The sequence below is a fragment of the Panthera onca genome, chromosome A2 (assembly GCF_046562875.1).
Source record: "Panthera onca isolate mPanOnc1 chromosome A2, mPanOnc1 haplotype 2, whole genome shotgun sequence".
Lineage (NCBI taxonomy): Eukaryota > Metazoa > Chordata > Mammalia > Carnivora > Felidae > Panthera > Panthera onca.
In genome coordinates this window covers 120,530,527-120,555,284 of record NC_138340.1, presented here as the reverse complement: position 1 = coordinate 120,555,284, position 24,758 = coordinate 120,530,527, and the positions used below count along the sequence as shown (strand labels likewise).

The 24,758-nt window shown below is 40.9% G+C and overlaps 1 protein-coding gene across 4 annotated transcripts in view; it reads left to right on the top strand.

Moving 5' to 3' along the window:
* Positions 1 to 24,758, top strand: part of CPVL (carboxypeptidase vitellogenic like) — a 129,640-nt gene that overhangs the window by 63,165 nt on the left and 41,717 nt on the right. For all 4 annotated transcript variants that reach the window (XM_060632799.3, XM_060632797.3, XM_078441078.2 and 1 more), the window contains 2 exons: positions 3,910 to 4,008; positions 5,735 to 5,908. In XM_060632799.3, coding sequence (XP_060488782.1) covers positions 3,910 to 4,008; positions 5,735 to 5,908 — 273 coding nt within the window. The remainder of the gene's footprint in view (positions 1 to 3,909; positions 4,009 to 5,734; positions 5,909 to 24,758) is intronic.

Sequence of the window (24,758 nt, the reverse complement as noted above, 5' to 3'; positions counted from 1 at the left end):
AAAGGGTGAAAGGATTGAACCGTTAGAATTTAAAATTAATATCAAATTTTACATCATGTGAGACCAATAAGCAAGTGAGATATTTGATGTGTTTGTGAGGAAGCATCCAAGAATTATTGATGTTAAGAGGAAAAACATCTGATTGGCCCTGAGGGATAAGGAAAGCAGAAAAGATGTCCATGATGCATGATGCGGTAGCCTGAGCATCCACAGGTTTAGTGAAACAGTTGACAAGTTCAGGTTATTCTTTGCATTCGGAGGTAATGAGGAGATGCCCTATAAGGTTAGAGTTTCTGCCAAACTAGATTCATCAGGAAAAAAAATGCAGAAAGACACCAAAATACAGTACAAAACAAAACGAAAACAAAAACAACAACAAAACCTGAAATCTTTGAAGGTATGCAATGTCTCTGTGACCATCGGTCCAATATTTGGAGTGATGAATTAACATAAAAACCTTTGTTTTTTTCAAGGGAAATAGATAAAATGGTACTTGGGAAAGTAAGCAAGTACTCGTCAAATGTGTTTCGGTATATGCGATAGAAGTCTCCCAAGAAATCCTGAGACCCGAGAGAATACAAATGTCAAAATCACAGGCCTAAATAATAGAGCCTGTTTGATGCTCTGGTCCCTTAAAATGATTTAGTTAATCAAAGAGCGGTAACTCAGAGCTGGAGGGAACTTTATAGATCATCCTCTGCCCTTACACACACACACACACACGTCCACACTTCCTTGGGGAGGAGGCTAAGGCCCAGAGGGCCTGCCTTCAATTGCCAGAAGCCACTTAATAGATTCTGGAAGGCCTAGAGCTAGAATCCACCCCCACCCCGACACCATTCCCACCCCAGTATTTCTCCTGTGGTTTCAGGCAGTCTATAAAAATCCTGGGACAGGGGCACCTGGGTGGCTCAATCGGTTAAGCACTGACTTCGGCTCAGGTCTCATGATCTCGTGGTCTGTGAGTTTGAGCCCCATGCCGGGCTGTGCTGACAGTGTGGAGCCTAGAGCCTGCTTCAGATTCTGTGTGTCTCCCTCTCTCACTGCCCCTCCCCTGCTCATGCTCTTTCTCTCTCAACGATGAGTAAACATTAAAAAAATTTTTTTAAATAAAAAGATAAAAATAAAAATCCTGGGACATTTAGACATTCTGCAAGGTGCACAGTGGCCCATCTCTGGTCCTGTATTGTCTCCCTTATCATGTCAATGTTCTGGATCACAGAGTTCTTTTTGTGAAGCAAGTTTCAACCAGAAACTGGATTTCACAGGTCTGGACCACCCACCTTCTTTATTTGTTTGATAACAAATGATTTTTTACTCTGAAATCAGATCCATGCTTAAGGATTGAATTCATCTTCCGTTGGTGTTGATAATTTCTAAAGATAAATACCCCAAATGCTGCATCCATTCAGGACTACCGCTGGCCTACAGTGTTCCCTCTGCATGGACAATTTAGAAAAGGGCGTCTCCCTCTGGGCTGACATAGTCCTATGGATTCAGGACTTGGCAAGTGGACACCACCATTGTATGAGCTATCTCATACATGAGCCATGACATGGCTCACACAATGGCTGTTTCTCCAAATGCAGCCCAAACCTAGTTATCCAGCTTGGCAAGCAGAACTTTGGCTGGTTCTCTGGCCCTTCTCACCCCTCCACCAGGCATCCCCATGACGTGCACAATCTGCACAGCCAGAGCCAGTGGTCCTGAGCGACCGTGGCATTGCTGGAGCATACTTACTGCCTCCTCTCCTTTCTACAGCGATGATCATTTTCATACATGGTCCCTAGGCCTGTGGCCCTAGTAACTTGGATTAATTAACTTTGATAAAGAAAACGAATCTAATGCAATAATAAAATTTTGTATTAAACCCAAGAGCATGGCCAGAAAGAATTGAAGACTAGGAGAGACCTCAGTGTGACCCTTGGGGAGCTAGGGTGTGTGTGGTAGAACACATGGGCTGAAGAGGCGTGGCCTGGGCTTGAATCTCAAGTCTGACGTTATTAGTAAGGCGTCCTTGGCAAGTGGCTTAACGTCTGTGTGCCTGTTTCCTCCCCTGTAGAACTAGGATACTGGTAACCTATATTCTTTCCTTGTAAGAAAACCTAAAATCGCACCTGATCATCGATTTTGAAAATGTGCCAAATTCATCCTTTTACAAGAGCTCCTTACAGACTCAGTTTCCTCATCCCAAAACGTCCCAGTGTTCTCAATCTCTTTTATGACAATCCCTTTCATCTTCTTGCCCTACCCCACAGCCTGCTTCAGCCCTGCTGCTGCCGCTCTCCCCACCCCCCACCCCCCACCCCCCCCCACCCCCCACGCAGGGGCTGGGTTCTTTCTTACCTACTCTGTAAGGCACTTGGTTAGGAGGTTAGAGGGGGTGTCCTTGATCCTCAGTGCTACTTCTAGATCATATCCTTCTGGAAGCTCTGAGTGTTGACTCTCATATCCTCACATGATACCACCCACCACTTTTTTTTTTAATGTTTATTTTTGAGAGGCGGGGGGAGGAGCAGAGAGGGGCGGGGGAGACACAGAATCCGCAGCAGGCTCCAGGCTCTGAGCTGTCAGCGCAGAGCCCGACGCGGGGCTCAGACTCACAGACCACGAGATCATGACCTGAGCTGAAGTTGGACACTCAACTGAGTGAGCCACCCAGGCGCCCCACCACCCACCACTTCTTGTTGTAGTTACCTACAACCCTCTGGCTTTCTCCTTCTCATCCTCTGAGTATTATAGCTCCTGCCTCACTGTCCTTCTCTCTCAAGGGTATCATGCTTGCCATTGTTTCTAGTGATCACACTATCTGCATGAATGACTCTTTTAATACCTGGCCCCTTAGTTCTTTAGCTTCCTCTCTTTTAGTGATCTTGTTCTCCTCTTTACCTTAGCTGTTCAGTCCCCCTCCCAAAAACAAATCTGAAAATCACTCCACGATCTCAGATTCCCATTGTGCCAGCTCACTTTTCTGAATATACAAACTCAAATAACCGTCCTGCAACCCCACTGTCTTCCGGTCCATTGATCCTACTACAGTTTCAGGATCCTTAACCCCTCTAAATCTTAGCTTCTCTAATTACCCAACTGAAATTCAAGGTCAGTCCACCTCCTTTGGCTGGACCGCCATCCTGGCTACAAGTGCCACTCTAGCACCCCACGCCCGCCTCTGTGCAGCTGCACGTGACTGGAGAAGAGCACACAACCACCGCTCTCACCTCTGCTGATGACCACTTTTTAAGGTCAGGAGTCCAAAGGGAACTTCCACCAACTCCAAGCACCTGCGCATTTGTCCATACCCTCTGCCCTCTCTCCTCAAACTGTGGGTGAGTGGTCAGCCATCCGTGTTACGGCTGTCCTTCCCGACAAGCTCACTCCCACAGTCGGGGCTTTGGGCTCACTGTTTCCCCTGCCTGGAATGTTATTTCCCTAGATGTCTCCATGGTCTACTTCCTTCCTTCCAACAGGTGTTTACTCAAATGCCACTTTCTCAGTGAGACCTCTGTTTCCTCCTCCCTGCGGCATCCATGCTCACATACACACACACACACACACACACACACACACACACACACACAGGCCCACACACCCCCATGACATTCCCTACTCTTCTTCTCTTTACTTTTCTCCTTAGGACTTCTCACGCTTACCTTACTGCATGTTTTGCCTATGAGTGCTTGCTTATTGTCCTCCTCTAGAATATAAGCTACATTAGGGAGGACTTTTGCTCTGTCGTGTTCACAGGGCCATGTCCCCAATGCCTGAGACAGTGTCTAGCACAGAGAAGATGTGCGATAAAAGGTTGTTGAACAAAACAATGGAGGAGTGTCAACGCAATGACAAATGTCTGTACGTTTTTACCTACCCTGATGTTTTCCTTGTTTCTTTCTTCCCTCTCTCCTGACCTAGGTACTGGATAAACTACTAGATGGTGACTTAACAAACAACCCTTCTTACTTCCAGAACGTCACAGGATGTCCTAGTTACTATAACCTGTTACAATGCAAGGTAATGAGTGCAACAGTTTACAAACTATACTAGTGTTTGCTTAAACCTTCTGGTAACACCAAACGTCCTTCAACTTGAGAAATACTATAGCTGGGATGGGGGGTGGGAGGGGGGTAGGTGATGGGTGTTGAAGAGGGCATCTTTTGGGATGAGCACTGGGTGTTGTATGGAAACCAATCTGACAATAAATTTCATATATTAAAAAAAAAGAGAGAGAGAGAAATACTATAGCTGACTTTATACTAGATAAATATGTCCTAACTGTAGTGCATTATTTGGTCTACTAATCTGTAGGATTTTTTCCCCCACTGATGTTGTATATGTTATAATCTGACCATCAAGAATGTATGATATTTCAGATAACGCAGAACAATCTCTGATTAACACAGTTTCCCCCCAGTAGAACTTGTGATACAAAAGTTCTTTTGTCAAGGATAGGCCAGGATTGCAGTTCTGGGTATTAGGTTCCAGAACGCCAAGACTGTAGTGAATTTCTTGAAAGTGTCCACATTATTTGTTCTGTACTTAAGGCAGCTTGGATAATCAAAACTGCCAAAGCCTTTATGAAAATATTTGCTTTGTCTTACTTTTAACTTAAGAAGGTTTGTGCGCTTAGTATGGCCCTCACTTAAAGCTCTCTGGAATATTTCTTAAAGTATTCAAGTAGTTTTCTTTCATAAAAGCAGGCCAAAGTTGATGTCTTTTGTGAAGAATTAATCAAATATAACCAAGGGAGCCAAAGTGGGGATTTGGATTTGTACAGTCTTTGTCTAGTGTATATGACAATGTATCTTGTTTTTAAAATTGCCTTATTTATTAACTATTTCATAAATAAAATACAAAGCTAATTTCAATAGAATTTGCTAACCCTGTGGTTTTGGATCTAGAGTCTACCAAGAGGAAAACATATGGTAGGCAAGAGAGAAACAGAATTTGTAATTACATTTCTTTTTCCCTTACAAAGTAATGTATTCAACAAATCAGCAAAAATTGATGATGCACAAAATTATTGATCTCAAACTCTAAGTTTTTTTATTATTTTTGTCATTTTTTAAAATAGCACTTACTCCTTCTTCTTTTAGTATGATGAATATCGCAGACTTTTCAATACCACAGACTTTTATGCAATATTTTTTTTTAAATAAGGATCATGGACAACTTTTCTTTTGTCTGATGTCCTTCATAAGGTATCATCTTTTTTTACACTTGGTATATTTCCCCCCTTCAATTATGGTTAGCTGATTATTTTCTATGTATGGTTTTAATAAACAGAAGAACATGCAAAAGGAAGCCCAGCTTTTAGTCCGCCATGCCACCGCCCCGGCTCCTGTGGTCTATTTGACCCTCCTCCTGAAGAGCCTCCGACAAGAAGCAAATTGCTTTTGATAATCTCACCTCTTCCGTTTTTCCGGTCTTGGCCTCAAGCGGGGCTGTTGATTGGAGTCATAGACTGCAGAAGTTTCCTTACTGAGAAAGGAAAATCGAGCATTTGCAAATTGGCTATTAGGCTCTGAAGGTATCAGATCATCCAGTTTTATTGTCAGTAACATTTAAATTACCTCACAACCCCCAAGTTAAAAATGTCAGGGTGGAGACCAGAGTTAACAGCCATGTCTCATCTTGTCCATGATGGTTTATGTTCTGAGAAATTTGAAGCTTTCCCAGCACGTTGTTCCTGTCACCAAGTCATGTTCTCTGATATTTTTCTGATGTCTCCTTCCGCCAGGAACCCGAGGACCAAAATTACTATGGGAAATTTTTGTCCCTCCCACAAGTGAGACAAGCCATCCACGTGGGAAACCGGACTTTTAGTGATGGATCCCAAGTTGAAAAGTACATGCGAGAAGATACAGTAAAGTCCGTTAAGCTATGGTTAGCTGAAATCATGGATAATTATAAGGTAAGAGGGTTACTTCTTTTACTGTTGATTTCAAGAACTTTTTAGATTATCTAGAGCAGAGGTGACTTTCTTTTGTTTGTAATTTGACGTCCGCCATATTTTTATCTTTAAGATATTTTACAAATGTAAATAACAGCTCCCCTACTGTTTGATTTCGTTGAATTACGTTTTTTTTTTCCTTCTAATTAAATCACTGTCCCCTGATAGTTCCTTAAAATGGAATTCTCTTTGGCACATGCCACCTCTCATCATTTCTTGAGAAAAGAAGTACAGCAGAGCCAAGATGTTGATTGGCCTGTGGAAGCCGATTTTGCCTTATTGCCTGCTTTATAATATTAATCCCCACGAAGTCAGGAATAAATGTAGTCAACTGGTTATTCCAAAAGATGCATTTTACCTAATAATTGTATTCATTCCCATTGCTTAGCCACCGTTTTTTCAGTATCTATGTTAAGTCCAAGAGCGTGCTAGGCTGTCAGGTTGAAACAATGAATGAGAAAGTCTCTGTCTTGAGGAGTGTAGATTCAAGTACTTCGTTGTCTGAGATGTTCTGCCTGGTTTGGTGCTGGATGTACCAAAGGAAAGTGAAAGCGTGAAGCCCTGAAAATTCAGGCAAAGGGGTCACGGATCCTAGAATTCTCCCCGTGAGAGATGGGCACCAAGAGCAAGTGATGGAGGGAAGAGTCATCCTGTGAATTTCTTTGCTGCTCCTTTATTCTCACTTCCTTCTCTGATCTTCTTGGGCTCTTATCGTCTGTCCCAGGCGTGGTATATGGGCCAGCTCTGCAGGGTAAGTGTGCTCATGATCGAGATCACCACCCGAGGTGATCCACTTCCTCTCTATTTCCTGGCAGAGGCAAGAGTAATGTTTGAGATGAACCAAAAACAGGGCAGCTGGTCTCCGGCACAAATTGTATAAATTAGAAAAAAGGCAACCTCACCTCAGGATACTTTAGTTCCACTGGTCAAAAAATTCTCCAAATATCTTGCTTTAATTTGACCCAAACCCTTTACTACCATTTTCTGCATGAGGAATACACAGGTCTACGATGTCTCTATTAGGAATACTTTCCCTCAGGATTATTCAGGCTACAGCTGTCATTACCGTGTAAGGGAGTCCATCACCACACATACCCTTACTAGATTGTGTTTTGAAAAATGCCAGACCTAGAAGGCCCCATTTTTTTTTTTTTTTGATGATTTGAGTCCCTAGACATACATGCAGCCTTTACTGAAAATAATCTAAGGCCGATGCCATGCAGTCTACAAATCCATTACAAATTTGCAGAACTTCATGAAATGCTTTCTAGGAAAGAAAGGGTCTGGCTGGATGAGGTCAGAATTTCAGCCATCCTTGCGTTTGGTTCTTTTGGGGGGTCCTTCATGCTTGCCAGTTGGAGACTTCTCTGCACACCTGTTTAAAGCACTTAGCTGGCCGTCCTCTTCTGCCAGCTCTCAGACCATGTTGTCTCTACAACTATGGGCACACTTAGAACACTGTACTGCCATTACAGGCTGTCATTTCCAGCACTGGAGCAGATCTAAAGAATGAATGAACGAATGAATGAAAAATAAGTTCCATAAATTAGTGATACATCAAAAATATATCTTATGAACTTTTCCATAAATCATTAGATTTTATCTACAAATTTATTAGGCCATAAAGAGCTGAACACTTGTGTTTTCAAGGCATAAGCAATAGACTATAATATAACATCAAAGAATGCAAAGTGGGTTTTTTTGAGGGGAGAGCAAATAAGGAAGTTTGTACATTTTTTTGTGCCCTTGGGAGATACATTTTCTCACTGTATACATTTAACTAGAATAGGGTTCTTTTCTCAGCCACGTGAGGATAGGGTGGACCGTGCATCTCCCCTGAGAATATAAACTCTCCTGATACTGGCTAATTGCCGTGGAGTATCCATGGAGTATCCATTTATCTTAACTGATAAAGACTACATTGACTAAAAACGACCCAATATTTTGATATGTAGACTTCTCTGTCCTTGTTTCCCATGTGTCTTAAGCCAACCGATATAAATTTTAATGAAATCAGAATATTTTTGAGACTTGAAGCTCTGAATCACTTGTTAGATAAAAAAGAGAATAGATTAGTGGTACAGATAAACCATGTTTCCATAAAGAAAGAGAACAAAATGTGCAGTCAGTCCGAATGCAGACTCAAAATGGCGCTTCTAAAGCAGGCTATGTATTTTGCTACCGCTGAGGTTGCCTCCAGGGCAACGATGGTCTTTGGCTTGTCTGTTAATGGTGGTGAACCTCAATGTATATGCAATAGAATCAGAACAACCTACATTGGCTTAAAACATTAGCACCCTCAAAGTTATATTTATGCAAGTCTCAGTGCTAATTTGTCATAGAAAACAGTGCACATGTTTCTATTCATAGGAACTTGGAGGTCTTGTTCCAGTACCAGATTCACTTTAGGCAACACGAAGTATCTCTGATGGGCTGAGGAGACCTTCGACAGTTTCTGGGAACTAATAGAACTCCTGGCCACATCAGTTTCTGTGTGGACTGCATAAACATATAATCATTTTCTGGCAATGCCTTACAGGGAATGTGTATTCAAAGTCATTCTCTTTCATTAACTTCAGATCTTTGGGCAGTAAATTGAAATATATTGGCAGTTTTCAAAATAACTAGGAAGAGAAATAATCTCTTGGACTATTGGAATTCTTCATGATTCAATCGAAGTCACAATATTATCAGGAATTTTAGGAGTCAGCTGTGTTGTAGAGAATGGTGGTTATGAGCACGGGTTCTCAAATATTTTGAGTTTGAATTCTGGTTCCCCATTCACTGGCTGTGTCCCCTTGGAGGAAGATACTTAAACTCTCTGTTCTTCAGCTTTCTCATCCATAAAAGGAGAATAATCATAGCACTTGTAGGTGAGTTCTTGTGAGAACGTAAATAGATTACGTATGTGAAAACACTTAGAACAGTGACTGATGGTTAGAAAGTACTTGAAAATATAAGCTATTATCAGTGATGTTCAACAAATTTTAGCAAAAGTCCTTAAGCATGTGCTATATATAAAAGTTATATAGGAAACCCTGAAAAACACAAAAATAAGAAAGACTTAACAGACTTTTGGTTTCTAGTCCAGCATGTAAGGAGCTTAGAAGTTACCACTCGATCCCAAGAACAAGTAAAAAGTTAAACAAACTGAAAAGTCAACAACTCTTCTTAGATCTGTGAGAGAAGTGAGGTCAGAGGGCAAACCACTTCTCCACAAATTAGAAAGAGGCCGATACCACAACTTAATCCAAGCAGAAACTTCCATAGGAACCAATGCCAGGGTAGGAAAGCCTGCACTGTAAGTTTTTACAATAAGAAAATGAACAACCCCATTAAAAAAAAAAAAATTGTTAAAGACTTTAACGGACCCAAGTCTTTTTGTTTTTTAATTAAAAATTTTTTTTAATGTTTATGCATTTTTGAGAGTCAGAGAGAGGGTTTGAGTGGGGGAGAGGCAGAGAGAGAGGGAGGCACAGAATCTGAAGCAGGCCTCAGGCTCTGAGCTGTCAGCACAGAGCCCGACACGGGGCTCAAATCCATGAACCATGAGATCGTGACCTGAACCAAAGTCCAGCGCTTAACCAACTGAGCCACCAGGCCCAGTCTTAAGACCTTCACCTCACTCAAGAAGATATGCAGGTGGGATGGACGCATATGCAGAGATGTTCAACATGATATATGCCATTAGGGAATTGCAAGTTTAAACCATAAGATACCACTACATACCTGTTAGAATGACCCAAATCCAAAACACTGACAACACCAAATGCTAGGGAGGATATGGAGTAATAGGAACTCTTATTCATTGCTGGTGGGAATGCAAATTTGTACAGAACCTTGGCAGTCCATTTGTGTGTTTGTTGTAAAACTAAACAGCTCTTACCGTATGATGCACTAATCATACTCTTGGGTATTTACCCAAGTGAGTTGAAAACTCATGTCCACACAAAACCCTTCATGCAGATGTTTGCAGCAGCGTTATTCATGATTGCCAAAACTTAGAAGCAACAAGATGCCCTTTAGTAGGTGAGCAGGTGACCTGTAGTGTAGACAATGGACAGTATTACTCAGCGCTAAAAAGAATGAGCTATCAAGCCATGAAAAGACATAGAGGAGACTTAAATGAAAGAAGTCAGTATGAGAAAGCTACATACGGTATGTTCCAACTATATGAGATTCTGAAAAGGACAAAAGTATGGAGACAGTAACGGGTTCACTTCTTGCCAGGGGTTAGGGAGGAGGGTGAGGTGAATAGGCAGGGTGTAGAAGATCTTCAGGACAGTGAAACTATTCTGTATGATCTTACAGTGATGGAGACATGTCATTATACATTCGTCAAAATCCATAAAATACACAATACCACAAGTGAACCCTAATGTAAACTAGGGGCTTTGAGTGATAATGATGTATTAGTGTAGGTTCATGTGTTGTAACGAATGTACCACTGTGGTGGGGGAAGTCGATGGTGGGGGAGTTTGTGCGTACGTGGGGACAGGGGATGTAATGGATTTGTCTGCTCTATTTTGCTGTATGCCGAAACTGCTCTAAGAAGGAAAGCTTATGAGTTAAAAAGCGAAAAGACTTGATTGTCTGCCTAGTGAAAAAGCTAGTTACCAGTAGAGTTGATAAAAGGTAGACTCATTTTCTGCTTCCAGCACAATGATAAAGTAGACACTGAAAGACCCCTTCGTTGAAATACAACTAAATTCAGAGCAAATTACAACAAACGTGATTGCGATGCTTTTAACCGAAGGAGACCTCAAAGGGAAAAACAAAACAAAACAAAACGGAAAAAAAAAACAGAAAAGAAAAACAAAATATAGAGAACTGAATCCTGTGGAGCAGGAGTAATATAATACAGGGTGACCCTGAGAATCAGTGTCCTCAGCTCTGCAATTGGTGACAGAGCCATGGGCCCCAGTAAGGTGAAGTTGCTACCCTGAGAGCCTGGCACGAAGCCGGTGACATATGGAGGGGCTAATTGGTCCCCTGTGGTAGTGCACTCTGGCAACCAATAGAAGCCAATATACCTGTATTTTGGCCTTTCAGATTTTTGTTAGCTAAGTTTGACACAAATGTAATCTCATAATCAAAAATCACCCAGTATGCTGGGAAACAGGCCACCCATTGCTGAGGATAAGCGGAAGCAATTGTAAAACGTGGAGCCATCCAAGGCACCTCCGATGTAGGAAATATGAGGCACAGAATAGAGAATAACTAGGTATGAAATATTTACACGCATAGAAATGGAGTTGAAAATAAGCAATGAACAAGGAACCATCAAGTAGGGCTAGGCCAATTTGAAGGAGAACCAGTAAGAGCTGTTAAAAATGAAAAATACAGTTGTTGTATTTAAAGCCCAGTGCTTGCGATAAAGAACAGATTAGACATTGCTGCCAATAAGATTCACGGGTTAGAAGAAATTAACCAAAATGGAACACAGTAAGACAGAGAAGAGTTGAACGATATGATTAGTGAGCTTGATTTAATGAATGTATATAAATCTCTAAACGTAATAATCAGCAAGTCTCAAATATTTTAAAGAATTTGCATCATACAGCCCATATTCTCTGACCATATACAATTAGTTTAAAAATCAAAAATAACGGTATACATTAAAATGCCAAAAAATACAAATGAAAATGTAAATCTGTGTAACTTAGGTATCAAAAATGTAACGTTCAAAAAAGGATGAAAACTACATGTATAGTGATTTAAAAGGTAATGCAGTATCACTAGAAAAAAAACTTATGGCAACAAATTTTAAGCAGATAAAATTTTAAGCAGATAAAATTTTAAGCAGATAAAATTTGTAGAATTTACAAACACTGATTCAAGGAGAAATAGAAAACCGTAATGGTCCTTAACCATTGAATAAATTGAGTCAATAGGTGAAAATTGCACCACAAAAAAACACCATACCAATAGGGTTGTATATGTAAATTCTGCCTTTCATGAACTAGATTAATCCAATTTTATACAGACTTTTTTACAGAGAACAGAAAAAAAGAAAATACTACTCAAATTGTTCTAGGGCACTATCATGTTGTTACCAAAAACATTTAAGGAAGAAGATGGAAAACTCTAGAACAATCTCGCTTATGGGCATGTATGTAAAAATCCTAAACAGGATATTAAAACAACCTGATCCACCAATGAATCAAGTTTAGTTGATCCTGTGTATACAAGGACACTTTTGTATTAGAAATTCTATCATAGGGACACCTGGGTGGCTCAGTCGGTTAAGCGGCCCACTTCAGCTCGGGTTATGATCGCAAGGTCCTTGGGTTCGAGCCCCACATCGGGCTCTGTGCTGACAGCTCAGAGCCTGGAGCCTGCTTTGGATTCTGTGTCTGCCTCTATCTCTACTACCCGCCCCCACCCCCACTCACACTCTGTCTGTCTCTGTCTCTCAAAACTGAGTAAACATTAAAAATTTTAAAAAAAGAAAAGAAATTCTATCGTAAAATTCACCACACTAAAATTTTAACTTTTTTAAATGTTTATTTTTGAGAGAGACAGAGACAGAGTGCAAGCAGGAGAGGAGCAGAGAGAGAGGCAGACACAGAATCCGGATCGCGGTTCAGGCTCTGAGCTGGCAGCACAGAGCCTGAGATGCGGCTCAGACTCACAAACTGCAAAATCATGACCTGAGCTGAAGTTGGACACTTAACGGACTGAGCCACCCGGGTGCCCCACCACACTAAAATTTTAAAAAGGAAAAACATTTTTGTTTGATCTAAATAGATGCGAAAAGTGGATTTGATAGAATTAAAATGCACTTACGATAAGATTTTTGGCAAACTGGTAACAATATCTGTATTAGTTTCTTATGGCTACTATAATACCATTACCACAGACTTGATGGCATAAACTACAGAAATTTATTTTCTCATAGTTCTGGAGAATAGAAATCAAAGTGTCAGCAAGGACCCATTCCCTTTAGAGGCTCTGTGGGATAATACATTCCTTGTCACTTCCAGTTTCTGGTGGCTCTTAGCATTCCTTGGCTTGTGGCCACATCATTCTAATCTCCGTCTCTGTGGTCACATTGACTTCTTCTGGTATATGGTCAAATATCCTTCTGCCTCCCTCTTATAAGGAGGCATTTTAGGGACTGCATTTAGGGACATTCTGGATAATCCAGGATAATCTCCCAAAATGCTTAATTTAGTCACATCTGCAAAGTTTGTCTTCCTCCTTTGTTCCTTCGTTCCTTTCTTCCTTTTTTATTTGCTACATAAAGTAACATTTACAGGTACCAGGGATTAGGATTGAGTATCTTTGAGAAAGGGCGATTATTCAGTTTAGCACAGTATGAGACTTCCTTGACTTGATAAAAAATCTACCAAAAGCCTACAATAAGGATTATTCTGTTTCATAAAACAGAACACACATTGCTTTAGAATCAGAGTCCATTATGGTATGAACAAATGAATTAAAAAATGGATGGAGGGATATTCCCATTACTAAATGTATAAGGAATAATGGAATCATTATTTGGCAAATAGTACAGAAATAGTTGTTTCAGGCAAGAATCACTAATGGATGCTAAATTCAGTGAATGAAACTATGATGAGAAACAGGGTATCAATATCGTCTCAAAGTATTCCCCTTCAAAATATTTATGATGAAAGGAAAAAATTAGTAACTTCACAGTAGAGAAACCTGGCATGTAGGAACCAAATGATCTTGGTTAACATTACCATTAATGAGACAAATCAATATTATATGCCTCTGATGTATTGTACTAAGAAGACACAATAACATTAATGTGATATTCTTTCAAAAAATGTCTAAGAGGGATTTGATCATGAGGAAACACCAGGCAAACTAAAATTGGGGGACATTTCACAAAATAATTGCTAGTACTGGTCAAAAGGTCACGAAAAACCAAAGACGAAGAAGGAGAAGAGGAAGAGGATGAAGAGAAAGAAGAGGAAGAAGGTTGAGAAAGAAGAAGAAGGAGAGAGAAGGAAGGAAGGAAGGAAGGAAGGAAGGGAGGGAGGGAGGGAGGAAGGAAGGAAGGAAGGAAGGAAGGAAGGAAGGAAGGAGGAGAGAAAGAAAAGAAGACAAACAAAACACAACCTGAGGGACTAAGGAGACTTGAAACCTAAATACATACAATGCGTGACCTTTTATTGGATCTAGGACCTAAAAAGCTAATTAGGTGACAAATGGAAAATTTTAATAAAATCTGTAGAATAGGAAATGGTTTATATCAATATTAATTTTGTGGCCTTAATGAGTTCATGGTGATTATGTTAGATGTTAATAATTTGAAGGCTACATAAAGGGTACGCAGGAATTCTTTGTATTATATAACAGCTTTATTGAGGATACACTTCACATACTGCAGAATTTACCCATTTAAAATGTTCAGATCTGTGGTTTTTAGGATATTACCACTATTTAATTTCAGAACATTTTCGTCATGTCCCAAAAAATCCCTTATCTTTTAGCAGTAACGCCCACATTCTCCCTCTCTTCAGCTCCCAGCAACTATTACTCTACCCTTTCTATGGATTCGCCTATTTTAGACATTGTTCTGTAAATGGAAGCCCGTAACATGTGGCCTTTTGTGACTGGCCTCATTCACTTAGCATAATACTTTCAGGTTCATCCACGTAGCTTGTGTCAGTATTTCATTCATTTTTATTGCCAAATAATATTCCGTTGCATGGATATGCCCCATTTAATTCATCCATTCATCAGTTGTTCCCACTTTTTGATTATTATGACTAATGCTGCTATGAGCATTCATGTGCAAGTTTTTGTGTGGACATGTGTTTTCAATTCTCTCTCAATTCTCTTGGCCATATCCATAGGAATGGAATTTCTGGGTCATATGGTAACTCTACATCTAACATTTTGAAGAACTGCCAAACTTTCCAAAGTGGCTGCGCCATTTTGCAATTTCCCCAGCAATGGATGAGAGTTTGAATTTCTCCACATCTTTGTCAACACTTTGACATTTTGAGTATGAACTATCCCTTTGTGGTTTTGACTGCCGTGTCTCTAATGACTAATGATGTTGAACATCTTTCCATGTGCTTTTCATTGTTCATTTTTGTAAATTCTTGGGAGAAATGTCTCTTCAAGTCCTTTACCCATTTATTAATTCAGTTATTTGCCTTTTTATTGTTGAGTTGTGGGAGTTCTTGAAGTATTCTGAATATTAATTAGTCCTTCATCCAGTATAGGATTTGGAAATATTGTCTCCCATTCTGTGGACTGTCTTTTCATTTTCTTGGTGGTGTCCATTGAAGCCCCAAAGTTTTCAATTCTGGTGAAGTCCAATTTGTCTCTGTTTTCTTTTGTCACTTAATGCTTTTGCTAGTATATCTAAGAAACCAGTGCCTAACTCGAGGTAACAAAGATTTATTCCTATGTTTTCTTTTGGGTTTTATAGTTTTGGCTATTTTTTGTCATTAAAGGAAATTAATAAACCACAGATGAATGCAACAACATAAGGACTCGTAGCTATGGAAGAATACGAACCACGAACACAAGCCAAAATAAATAATATGTTATTTGGAGATACGTATATATGTAGCAAAACTTTTTTCAAAAGTAAGGAAATTCTAAACCTCAACTTCAGGACAGTGGTTCTCTCTGGGGGGTAGACAGAGGGTTGGCACAGAGAAGTGCTCTGGGTACATTCAGTGGTATTGGTAACATACCAGTTCTTAGGATGGCTGGTGCATTTGTGGATGTCTGTTTATTATTACGCTTCCTCACCTCAGATACAGTATAATATATTCATATATATATATATATATATATATATATATATATATATATATGGTATTCATAATAAAATTTTGAAGGAGCCAGACTGTGATTAGTGCTTTGCAGAGGTTTAATTGACCATGTTTTGAGCATGTGGACTGCTTAGTATGGCCATGCCTTTAAACTCCTTCAGCATATGACAGAGATTTGCAAGACATTATCGTGGAGGCAAAGACAGACACCCATCTACTCACAGAGACTTCCATCACTTTTCCTCACGGGTAGACATTGGTGACATAATCTGAAATAGCAGGTCATCAAAATAATCTTTTCCCACCTGGCCCTATAGGCCTATTGGTGGGCAACAAATTTACCTTACAAATCATATTCTAGTCCAGCTCCCTGATAGTGGTATCCAGGTGTGTTCAGTGTCAGAATTTAAATTTTCCCTTTCACTTCCAAAGCTGTAAAATTCTATTTATCTCATCGACAATAAGCATAATAAAGGCAGTCATCTTACCTTATTGTTCACCACTCTATACAAGACCTAGCACTGTGTCTGACATATACCGGGCACTCAATAAACTTTGATGATGAAAGAATTGTCATGGGAAAAAGGCAGTAAGGTCAAAAGGCTTGGCAGAGAGTAGATGTTGCTTCATACATTTTACTTCCTTTAATTTGCCCTTCTCTTACCATTGTGAAACTACACTTCCTTGTTGGTTATGGGGTACATCGCTCCTTTTGCTTTAGAAGCACCTGGGGAGGCTTGGGGTGCCTGGGTGGCTCAGTCGGTTGAGCGTCCGACTTCGGCTCAAGTCGTGATCTCACGGTTCATGAGTTCGAGCCCCGCGTCGGGCTCTGTGCTGACAGCTCAGGGCCTGGAGCCTGCTTGGGATTCAGTGTCTGCTTCTTTCTCCGCTCCTCCCCTGCTCACACTCTGTCTCTCTCTCAAAAATAAATAAATATTAAAAAAAAAAAAGAAACACCTGGGGAGCCTCAAACAAAACAAAACAAAAACCCTAATCATGGCCCACTCCACCAAATGTTCTGATTTAGTTGCCTAGTATAGCAACTACCACATAGGGTGCAATAAACTTGGAAGGAAAGGCAGGAAAAAGGACAAAATCACAGAAACAAGACAGGTGGTTTGTTCATTTATATCATAATAGGTCTTTACAATGAGCTCCTATTTGATTTTAGTAACTGCAGATAATTCACCGGTCTGATTGCCATTGATTATATTATGTGTATTATGTTCCTTCCTCTTTAAGCAGAATCACACACACACACACACACACACACACACACACACACACATATACTTTCATACATTGATTATAAGATGTATCTTGATTTTTAAATGAATAAAATGTGGTAGGGTGTGGAGGGTATCTCTAGAATCTAGGAAATGCAGCCCGTACTCCATAAGAGCTATTGGCTCTGAATACCTTGCTCTTTGTAGAACCCTGTGCCCTGGTCCCTAGGCCTTTCTGATAAATAAATTACACTGTTCTTGTGATGATTCTTTAAAAATCTGAATATGTTTGGGGCGCCTGAGTGGCTCAGTCTGTTAAGTCTGTTCATGCTCTGTCTCTCTCTGTCTCAAAAATAAATAAAAACATTAAAAAAATATTTTTTTTATTTTTTTAATAATTTTTTTTAACGTTTATTTATTTTTGAGACAGAGAGAGACAGAGCATGAACGGGGGAGGGTCAGAGAGAGAGAGGGAGACACAGAATCTGAAACAGGCTCCAGGCTCCGAGCTGTCAGCACAGAGCCCGATGCGGGGCTTGAACTCACGAACAGCGAGATCATGACCTGAGCCGAAGTCGGACGCTTAACCGACTGAGCCACCCAGGAGCCCCCCAAAAATATTTTTTTTTAAAGAAAAATCTGAATATGTTTTTAACCTCCCTTTCTCTGTCTGGTTATAGTTCTTGCCTTCCACAAAATATATAAGCTATATTTTCAAAGACTAAATGTGCACAAGAGAGAGAATGCGAGGGGGCGTGTGTGTGTGGCAGTGGGGGCAGGGGTGGATTTCCTGTGTGAAACCATTATTTCAATGAACGGGACTTCCAGCTCTAAGGGTCATTTGGATCCAAATCAAAGCAGTGACCTTGGATTTGAAGTTGCTTCTGTTGCTAAATTGGAAGACCACTGCAGTTTCAAGAGGTACATCTCCAAATGCCACTTCTTACCTCCACATGCTTGTATTTTTAAAGGTTAAATTGCCCTGGGGTAGGGCTCAGTTTGCTGTGTTTGAAAGTTCATCTTGTCAGGAAATTGTAAATATAAAGTTACATTTCCTTGTCATTTATCATTCTGCAGCTCATTAAATTTCAACTAATTGCATCTTCAGAATTCAGGACCTTAATGTTTCTCAGCTTTACCACCAGATGAAAAAGCTTAACACCCAGGTCATTAGAGTTCTATTAACTTATCCTAGGCTATCAAAAGATCTTCGTTTAGAAATGGGCAGGTCCTGATTAGTGAATGTGAGTTAGAAATTTGAAAGGGAGATATTTCTAGCAAATCTAACTCATTTTAGTGGTCATTCTAATTGCTTGTGACATTTTCCTTAATGACATCTTCTGATGGCAAAATGGCTATGGCAACAGTGGCCAGGAAACTAGATTTGATAAATGTCTAGCGTCCAAGAAAACTTTAACATTTAAATGGGTCTGATTCTTCAACTTCTTAGTTGGACTCTAAGCTTCCACAAAGCATGATGGGAAAAGTCAGCCTTTGTTGACTGTAAGCTGCTGTGATCACTTTTCTTCCAAACCCTTTGAAGACAATGAAGGGATACCAGCACCCGTTCTATGAAAAGCTTCCGGAAGGAGGGAGTAGCTCCCAGTGAAATACAACTAAAGAGAGGGAAGCTAATCCTGGGACATTTGTTTTATGTAATCGTAGCCTAGAGACAAGCAACCACCACTTTACAGACAAATAAAAATAGCATACATTTGAAAATCAATTTATACTGCAGAGTTCATTATGTATTCATTTTTCCTGTTTCAGTTATAATCCAAGTGCAGGAGTAGTACTAATGTTTTTATGAGCCGAACTTCTTCTGGGCTCCTTTAATTTTTAAGCATTTCAATGAATAAAAGGGAAAGAGAATACTCATAAATTATGAAACAGACTTTGATTTCACCCAAACTTGTCATGCTTTTGATGCCTTTTCTTGTTTGTCGTTTAAATTTATGTCGGGACCAGGGGCGCCTTGGTGGCTTAGTCAGTTAAGCGTCCGGCCTCGGCTCAGGTCATGATCTCATGGTTCGTGGGTTTAAGCCCCGGCTCACAGCCTGGAGCCTGCTTCAGATTCTGTGTCTCCTTCTTTCTCTGTCCCTCCCCTGCTCACACTCTGTTTCTCTCTCTCTCTCTCAAAAATAAATGAACATTAAAAAATTAAATTTATGTTGGGATGAAATGTTTAAATGACAACCAACACATATTTTTATTTTCTTACTTCTTTAAGTTGTGTGAAAATACATGCCACGTAAATTGGTTTGTTTTCCGTTGCTTTGCCTGGTAAGCACCGTAATCATGTTGCAAGGGCTTTATTTTGTTGTGTGAAGGTACCTCATGCTCAAAACATTACAAGGTACATTTGTGATTTATGGCGATAGGAAAAGTAGAATTTAATCTGGAGTTACCCAAATACGGCAGGGGGAGGGTGGTATGAGGAGAAAGATAATAAATGACGATACCATTTGCTAGGTAGGCTCCAGGGATCTAAAAATCAATAAGCAAAGAAGTGCATATTTAAATCCAGTTGCCAGGAAATCCAACTGCTGGGACATAAAGGCAATTATATCAGTTGACTTTACTTTGAAAAGATAAACAGGGAAAGAGTAGTCCTTTCTGGATACAGTGAGGAGTATCTCTTGTGCAATAAATGTCACCACACGGCAGTAGCTTCCCCATCTGTAGTCCTCACTCATGCCATAGTATAATAGGAAAAGATGCAAAAACAATGACAGAAATGCTGTAAAACACCGGACCGTCGGAAACCGGTGTGGGAGGAAAATAGGAAAGCTTTAATTTTTTTTTTAATTTTAAAAAAAGGAAATTAAAAAAAATAAGCTCTGCTAATGTTTAGTAGGTGGATTGGCACTGGGCACTTATGTGGTCTGTATGTTAGAGAGTCACCTAGCAGCTGTGACGGAGCCAGAATACAGAGCCAGTGTTTTGGTTTTTCTAACCTTCGCCATCATCACTTGAGCCCATTTGCCTCCAGGATCTGACTCCGGGTTTAGTGCTTTTTCCACGTGAGTTTCCTCTTCTGCCATCAGAATGTGACTTAATTCAGTGGCAGTGAACCTTGTCTATTGGTTCAAAAGGGAAGGCAGTGTTCGCGCCCTTCCTGCGGCCAGAGGAAACCATATTCGCAGCCTCTGGGAATTAGACTTATAGGAGTGGCTTTTCTGGCTTTTTGGATGAGTGCCTACTTACTCTTGTCCTCTTCTGATATGAAGGCAAAGTAATCCTCATTTGCAGGGAACTGGAACTTTCTCAGGCTGGAAGGGAAGTTTGTGCTGGGAGAAGAGAATGTGGATGGGTTGACGCGTGTCAAAGGCCAGCCGGAATCCGAAGTGGACCGCACTTTGCTGAGTGTTCTACTCACGGGGTAGTGGAGGGCCTGCCTTGCCACTGTCCGTATTCCCTTTGGGAGTGTCTGAGCACTTCTGAACTGATGCCCGTTAAGGTCATTTGGTACTTCTCCTGTGACAAGACCACCCTGCTTTCTGTTAGTCTTTGGGATAGCTTCAGCAGGAGGTCATTTCTCTGCCCTGCCCAGGCAGAAGAGAGAGCAGGCAACGGTGACATTGCACGGTGGCAGGGGCTCCGCTTCCCTGTTTTGTCCTCTCAAAGACCTTGGTGGACCCACTCAATTTTGTGGCAGTGCTATTTGCTTTTGAACTTGAGTGACCGCGATGTGGAAGAGCCGGGAGCTGGAAGGGGACTCGAACGTGTCCTGTAGCTCCTGTCTTCCTGTAAAAACTGAGGCTGTAGGAACGACTTCTACTCTCGCCCATGAACCCTTTTCCAGTTTCCTTAGTCCTGCTCAATGAACTGCTGATTGCTCCTCTAAGAGTGGCTGTCCTTGGAAGTTGTGCCTGTCATTTGGCAACTGTTGACAAAGGGACAGATTTTCTTCGCAGGGTATGCCAAACCCAAGGTATAATGGCGTCTGTCCAATAGAAATATAACGCAAGCCACATATGTAATCTTAAATTTTTCGAGAAGAAACATTAAAAATACATAAAGACATAGGTGAAATTAATTTTAATAACATTTCTTTAACCCAATATACCCAAAATGTTATCAACACGCAATCAATATTAAGAAATTATTGAGAGAGGCGCCTGAGTGGCTCAGTCGGTTAAGCCTCCGACTCTTGATTTCAACTCGGGTCACGATCTCATAGTTTGTGAGCTTGAGCCCTGCATTAAGCTCTGTGCTGACAGAGGGAGCCTGCTTGGGATTTTCTCTCTTCCCCTTTCTCTGCCCCTCCCCAGCTTGCATATGTGCTTGCTCGCACATGATCTCTCCCGAAATAAATAAATAAACATTAAAAAAGAAATTATTGAGATATTTTACATTCTTTTCTTTGTACCAAGCCATCACAGTTCCAGTGTGTATCTTAGACTTATAGCACATCTCAATTTAGACTAGCCATGTTTCAGCCACATGTAGCTGGTGGCCACTGTATTGATTAGTGTAGGTCAATATCTGTGGACTTAATTATTATAAATTATAGCATTTTTTATTTGTTCCATGGGGCTGTTCCTTGTTGCTTGGGTTGAGTGCAAATGTGTACTCATTAATGAAGTCCGTTTAATAATGGGGAAAGAGGAAAGATTTGGCCCCTTGGCCTACCTTTCAGTAGAATAATAACATTGGCAAGCATGAGACAGTCTTTGGAGATGACCCTTGGTGTGATCTTGAAGCTGACATTCTGATGACCAGGAGGACAATTCCTCTCTCGAGAGGCTTGTCTGGGGGAATGGACAGTCCTGCTCCGGGAGCAATTTCAGTTTGTTAATCCAGTTATTGTAATGAGGGTCAGAGACGACTCTTAAGAGGTTAGGAAATCAGGAAAAGACTCCGAGAGCAGACCCTGAAGAAGAAGCCGAGTAAAGAATCCCCTCAAGTGGGCCCCCATGACTTTTCTATTCAAACTGGAGGAAATGCATTATTCTGGGTCATTATTAGAAGTAATTTTAAGTGTGCTATTCTAGGTAGTTAAATTTTCTTTCAAAGAGCTCAGGGTCGCAGTGATGGCTTGCTGGATCCTTTTCAAGTTGGCTTTGCTTTCTTGTTCCCCTCGCAAAGCAACTGAATTATTTAGTTAAGTTGCAAGAAAGCAGAAATCATTTTCTTTGGCCAAAAGACATTATTTGTATAATCACCGGACACTCACTCAAACTTGTTTCTCCCCTTTCGTTTTTCTTTACTCGTCTTGGCAAAACCAGCTGGTAGGGGAATGGCGGGCACATGGGGGTGTTTATTCTAAGTTCATTTCCCCCTCTGTCTTTGTCTTCCCTTTTCCTTAAACCTGGAAGCAAATTACATGCCTTTTGAAGAACAGCTTGGTTGCAGAAGTGACTACTGTTTCATTCAATCGTTGCACAATTTTCCACCAGTCCTCTCTAGGCAGGCCCTGGGGATGCAGGCTTCCTGAGCATGGCAGTCCTATATCCCCACAGAATCCCCAGGAGAAGTAGGGCCAAAAGCACAAGCGGTGGGTAGGTAGGGTTGAGGCATTGTCCACGAAAGGATAACAACTCTGCCTCCAGTCGGGAACATTTCTTGAACGTTACACTCCGCAGCTGAAATTTAGTTTTTCCTTTGCAGTTGAGTTTTTGGGAAACCCTCGGGAATTACCCTGGGTCGAAGTGGATATTAGTGAAGTTAATTCTCTTCTGTTCAGGAGAAAGGCACTGGTGGGTCATGTTAATTGCTTCAGGCAGAAAAGAACTCCCAGCTACATTGGAGTTTGTAATAGAAAAATGATAAGTAAGGCGGCCAGGAGAGGAAGTGTGGAGGGCTGCTTTGTAGAAGTTTCATTGATTTAGCATCTGTAGGGAAAGCTTCTCTTAAAAAAAATTTTTTTTTTTATTAGTGAACAGGAGAACATTCAAAACTAAGACAGATAGCGGCCAACTGGGAATGCTGTGCAGCCTGGAATAGCTTAGGCTGCTGTTCAATCATTTCCCCAAACAGGAAACCACAAAATGTTAGAGATTAAGGTCACTAGATCATTGGGAAAAGAGCATAACTTTGTCTGCAAAGTATTATGATGGATTGTAAATGGGCCAAAATATAAGCATAAATCTTTCGTCTAAAAATGCAACAATAAAAATCCAGCCTTCTCGCAAAGCACAGTTTGCTTTCCTGTCATACTTCTGCCCCTTCGGCAGCATTTCAGAAATTGTCCTAATAAGTGGAGGAACAAAGTGGGGGAAACAGAGAGAAAACCTTTGTGTTCTCTGTGGGTGACATGTGTGTTTCGGTTTGGGTTTTTAAAAAAGAAGCTATCGTTTAGATCAGTAAGTGGCCCTCACGTGATTTATTTTCAGTCTTGCGCTTTTCTACCGGTGACAATGAAAATATATCAAAATCACATTCATATACATTTCTTCCCCAAATCTCTTCTTTCAAGTGTTCAGTTGTATAGCCACCATGAAAAAGCACAGATGTCTTTTTCCACCTGTGAGTATCACATGGGACCTCCCAACTTGAAGTCAAAATCTGATTTCAGAAGGCATGGGGTCTTTTTACTGGACTCTGCAGGTAAACTGGTCTGCAGCTATCTTCGGCTAACAGTTGGTTGCTTTTTATCTGCCTGGAAAATATTTACCCTTCAGGAGTATAGACTGTGTAAAATAAGGTTAATTATCTGATTCTGTTCGTCAGATCTTTACAAAGGAGGGGTTTTCTTGCTGAGAGACTTAAATCCATGAAAAAGAAACTGATTTAGGGGTGCCTGGGTGGCTCTGTCAGTTAAGCATCTGACTTCGGCTCAGGTCATGATCTCGTGGTTCACAATTCAAGCCCCGCGTCGGGAGCTCAGAGTCTGGATCCCGCTTTGGATTCTGTGTCTCCCTCTCTCTGTTCCTCCCCTGCTTACACCCTGTCTTGCTCTCTCTGTCTCAAAAATAATAAATAAAGAATTTTAAAAAAAACCTGATTTATATACATCCAGAACCTTGAAAGGTTTATGGTTTGAAGTGTTGAAATGACTAGACTTTAAAAGATTTAAGTGCAACTGACTTTTTTGTTGACCCCTCTTTTTTTTTTATTTTTTTTTTAACGTTTATTCATTTTTGAGACACAGAGAGAGACAGAGCAGGAGCAGGAAAGGGGCAGAGAGAGAGGGAGACACAGAATCCAAAGCAGGCTCCCGGCTCCGAGCCGTCAGCACAGAGCCCGACGTGGGGCTCGAACTCACGAACCATGAGATCATGACCTGAGCCGAAGTGGGACGCTCAACCAACTGAGCCACCCAGGCGCCTCTGTTGACCCCTCTTTTAAGGAAAACTTAGACATGAAAGAGTAAACTTGCCTCTCCTCTTCTAATTATTTGCTGGTTTTTAGAAAGCTAAAAAATATGGAGCATTAGGAGGAGAGGGTGTCACATCTTTTGTTACCTGTTCCCTGGGTGTCTCGTCCTCAGGCTCCCCACAAATATTTCCTATCGAATAAGTGGAGATTTCACGTGAGCAGATTCAACAAGCCAACAAACAAAACACACTCATGTATAAGTGAGCGTGCATTCTTTCCTCCAACTCAGACAAAAGGTCACTTCCCTTCCATTTTCAATGGAAGTGAAACTCAGCTGCCCGTGAATCCTGGAAGGGAAGGAAATAAATGAAGAGAGTTGGATCGAGACCTACTGATCTTTCTTTTTTACCGATGACAAAGACACAGATACAGAGAAATATTTTTCTCTTCTAAGAAAAACAGTGGCATAAGCGTTGAATAGATGACAGGTACTCTTGCACCCTTGCGGGGGGGGGGGGGGGGTGGGCGGGGGGGGACACTGAGGAAGGGGTGGAT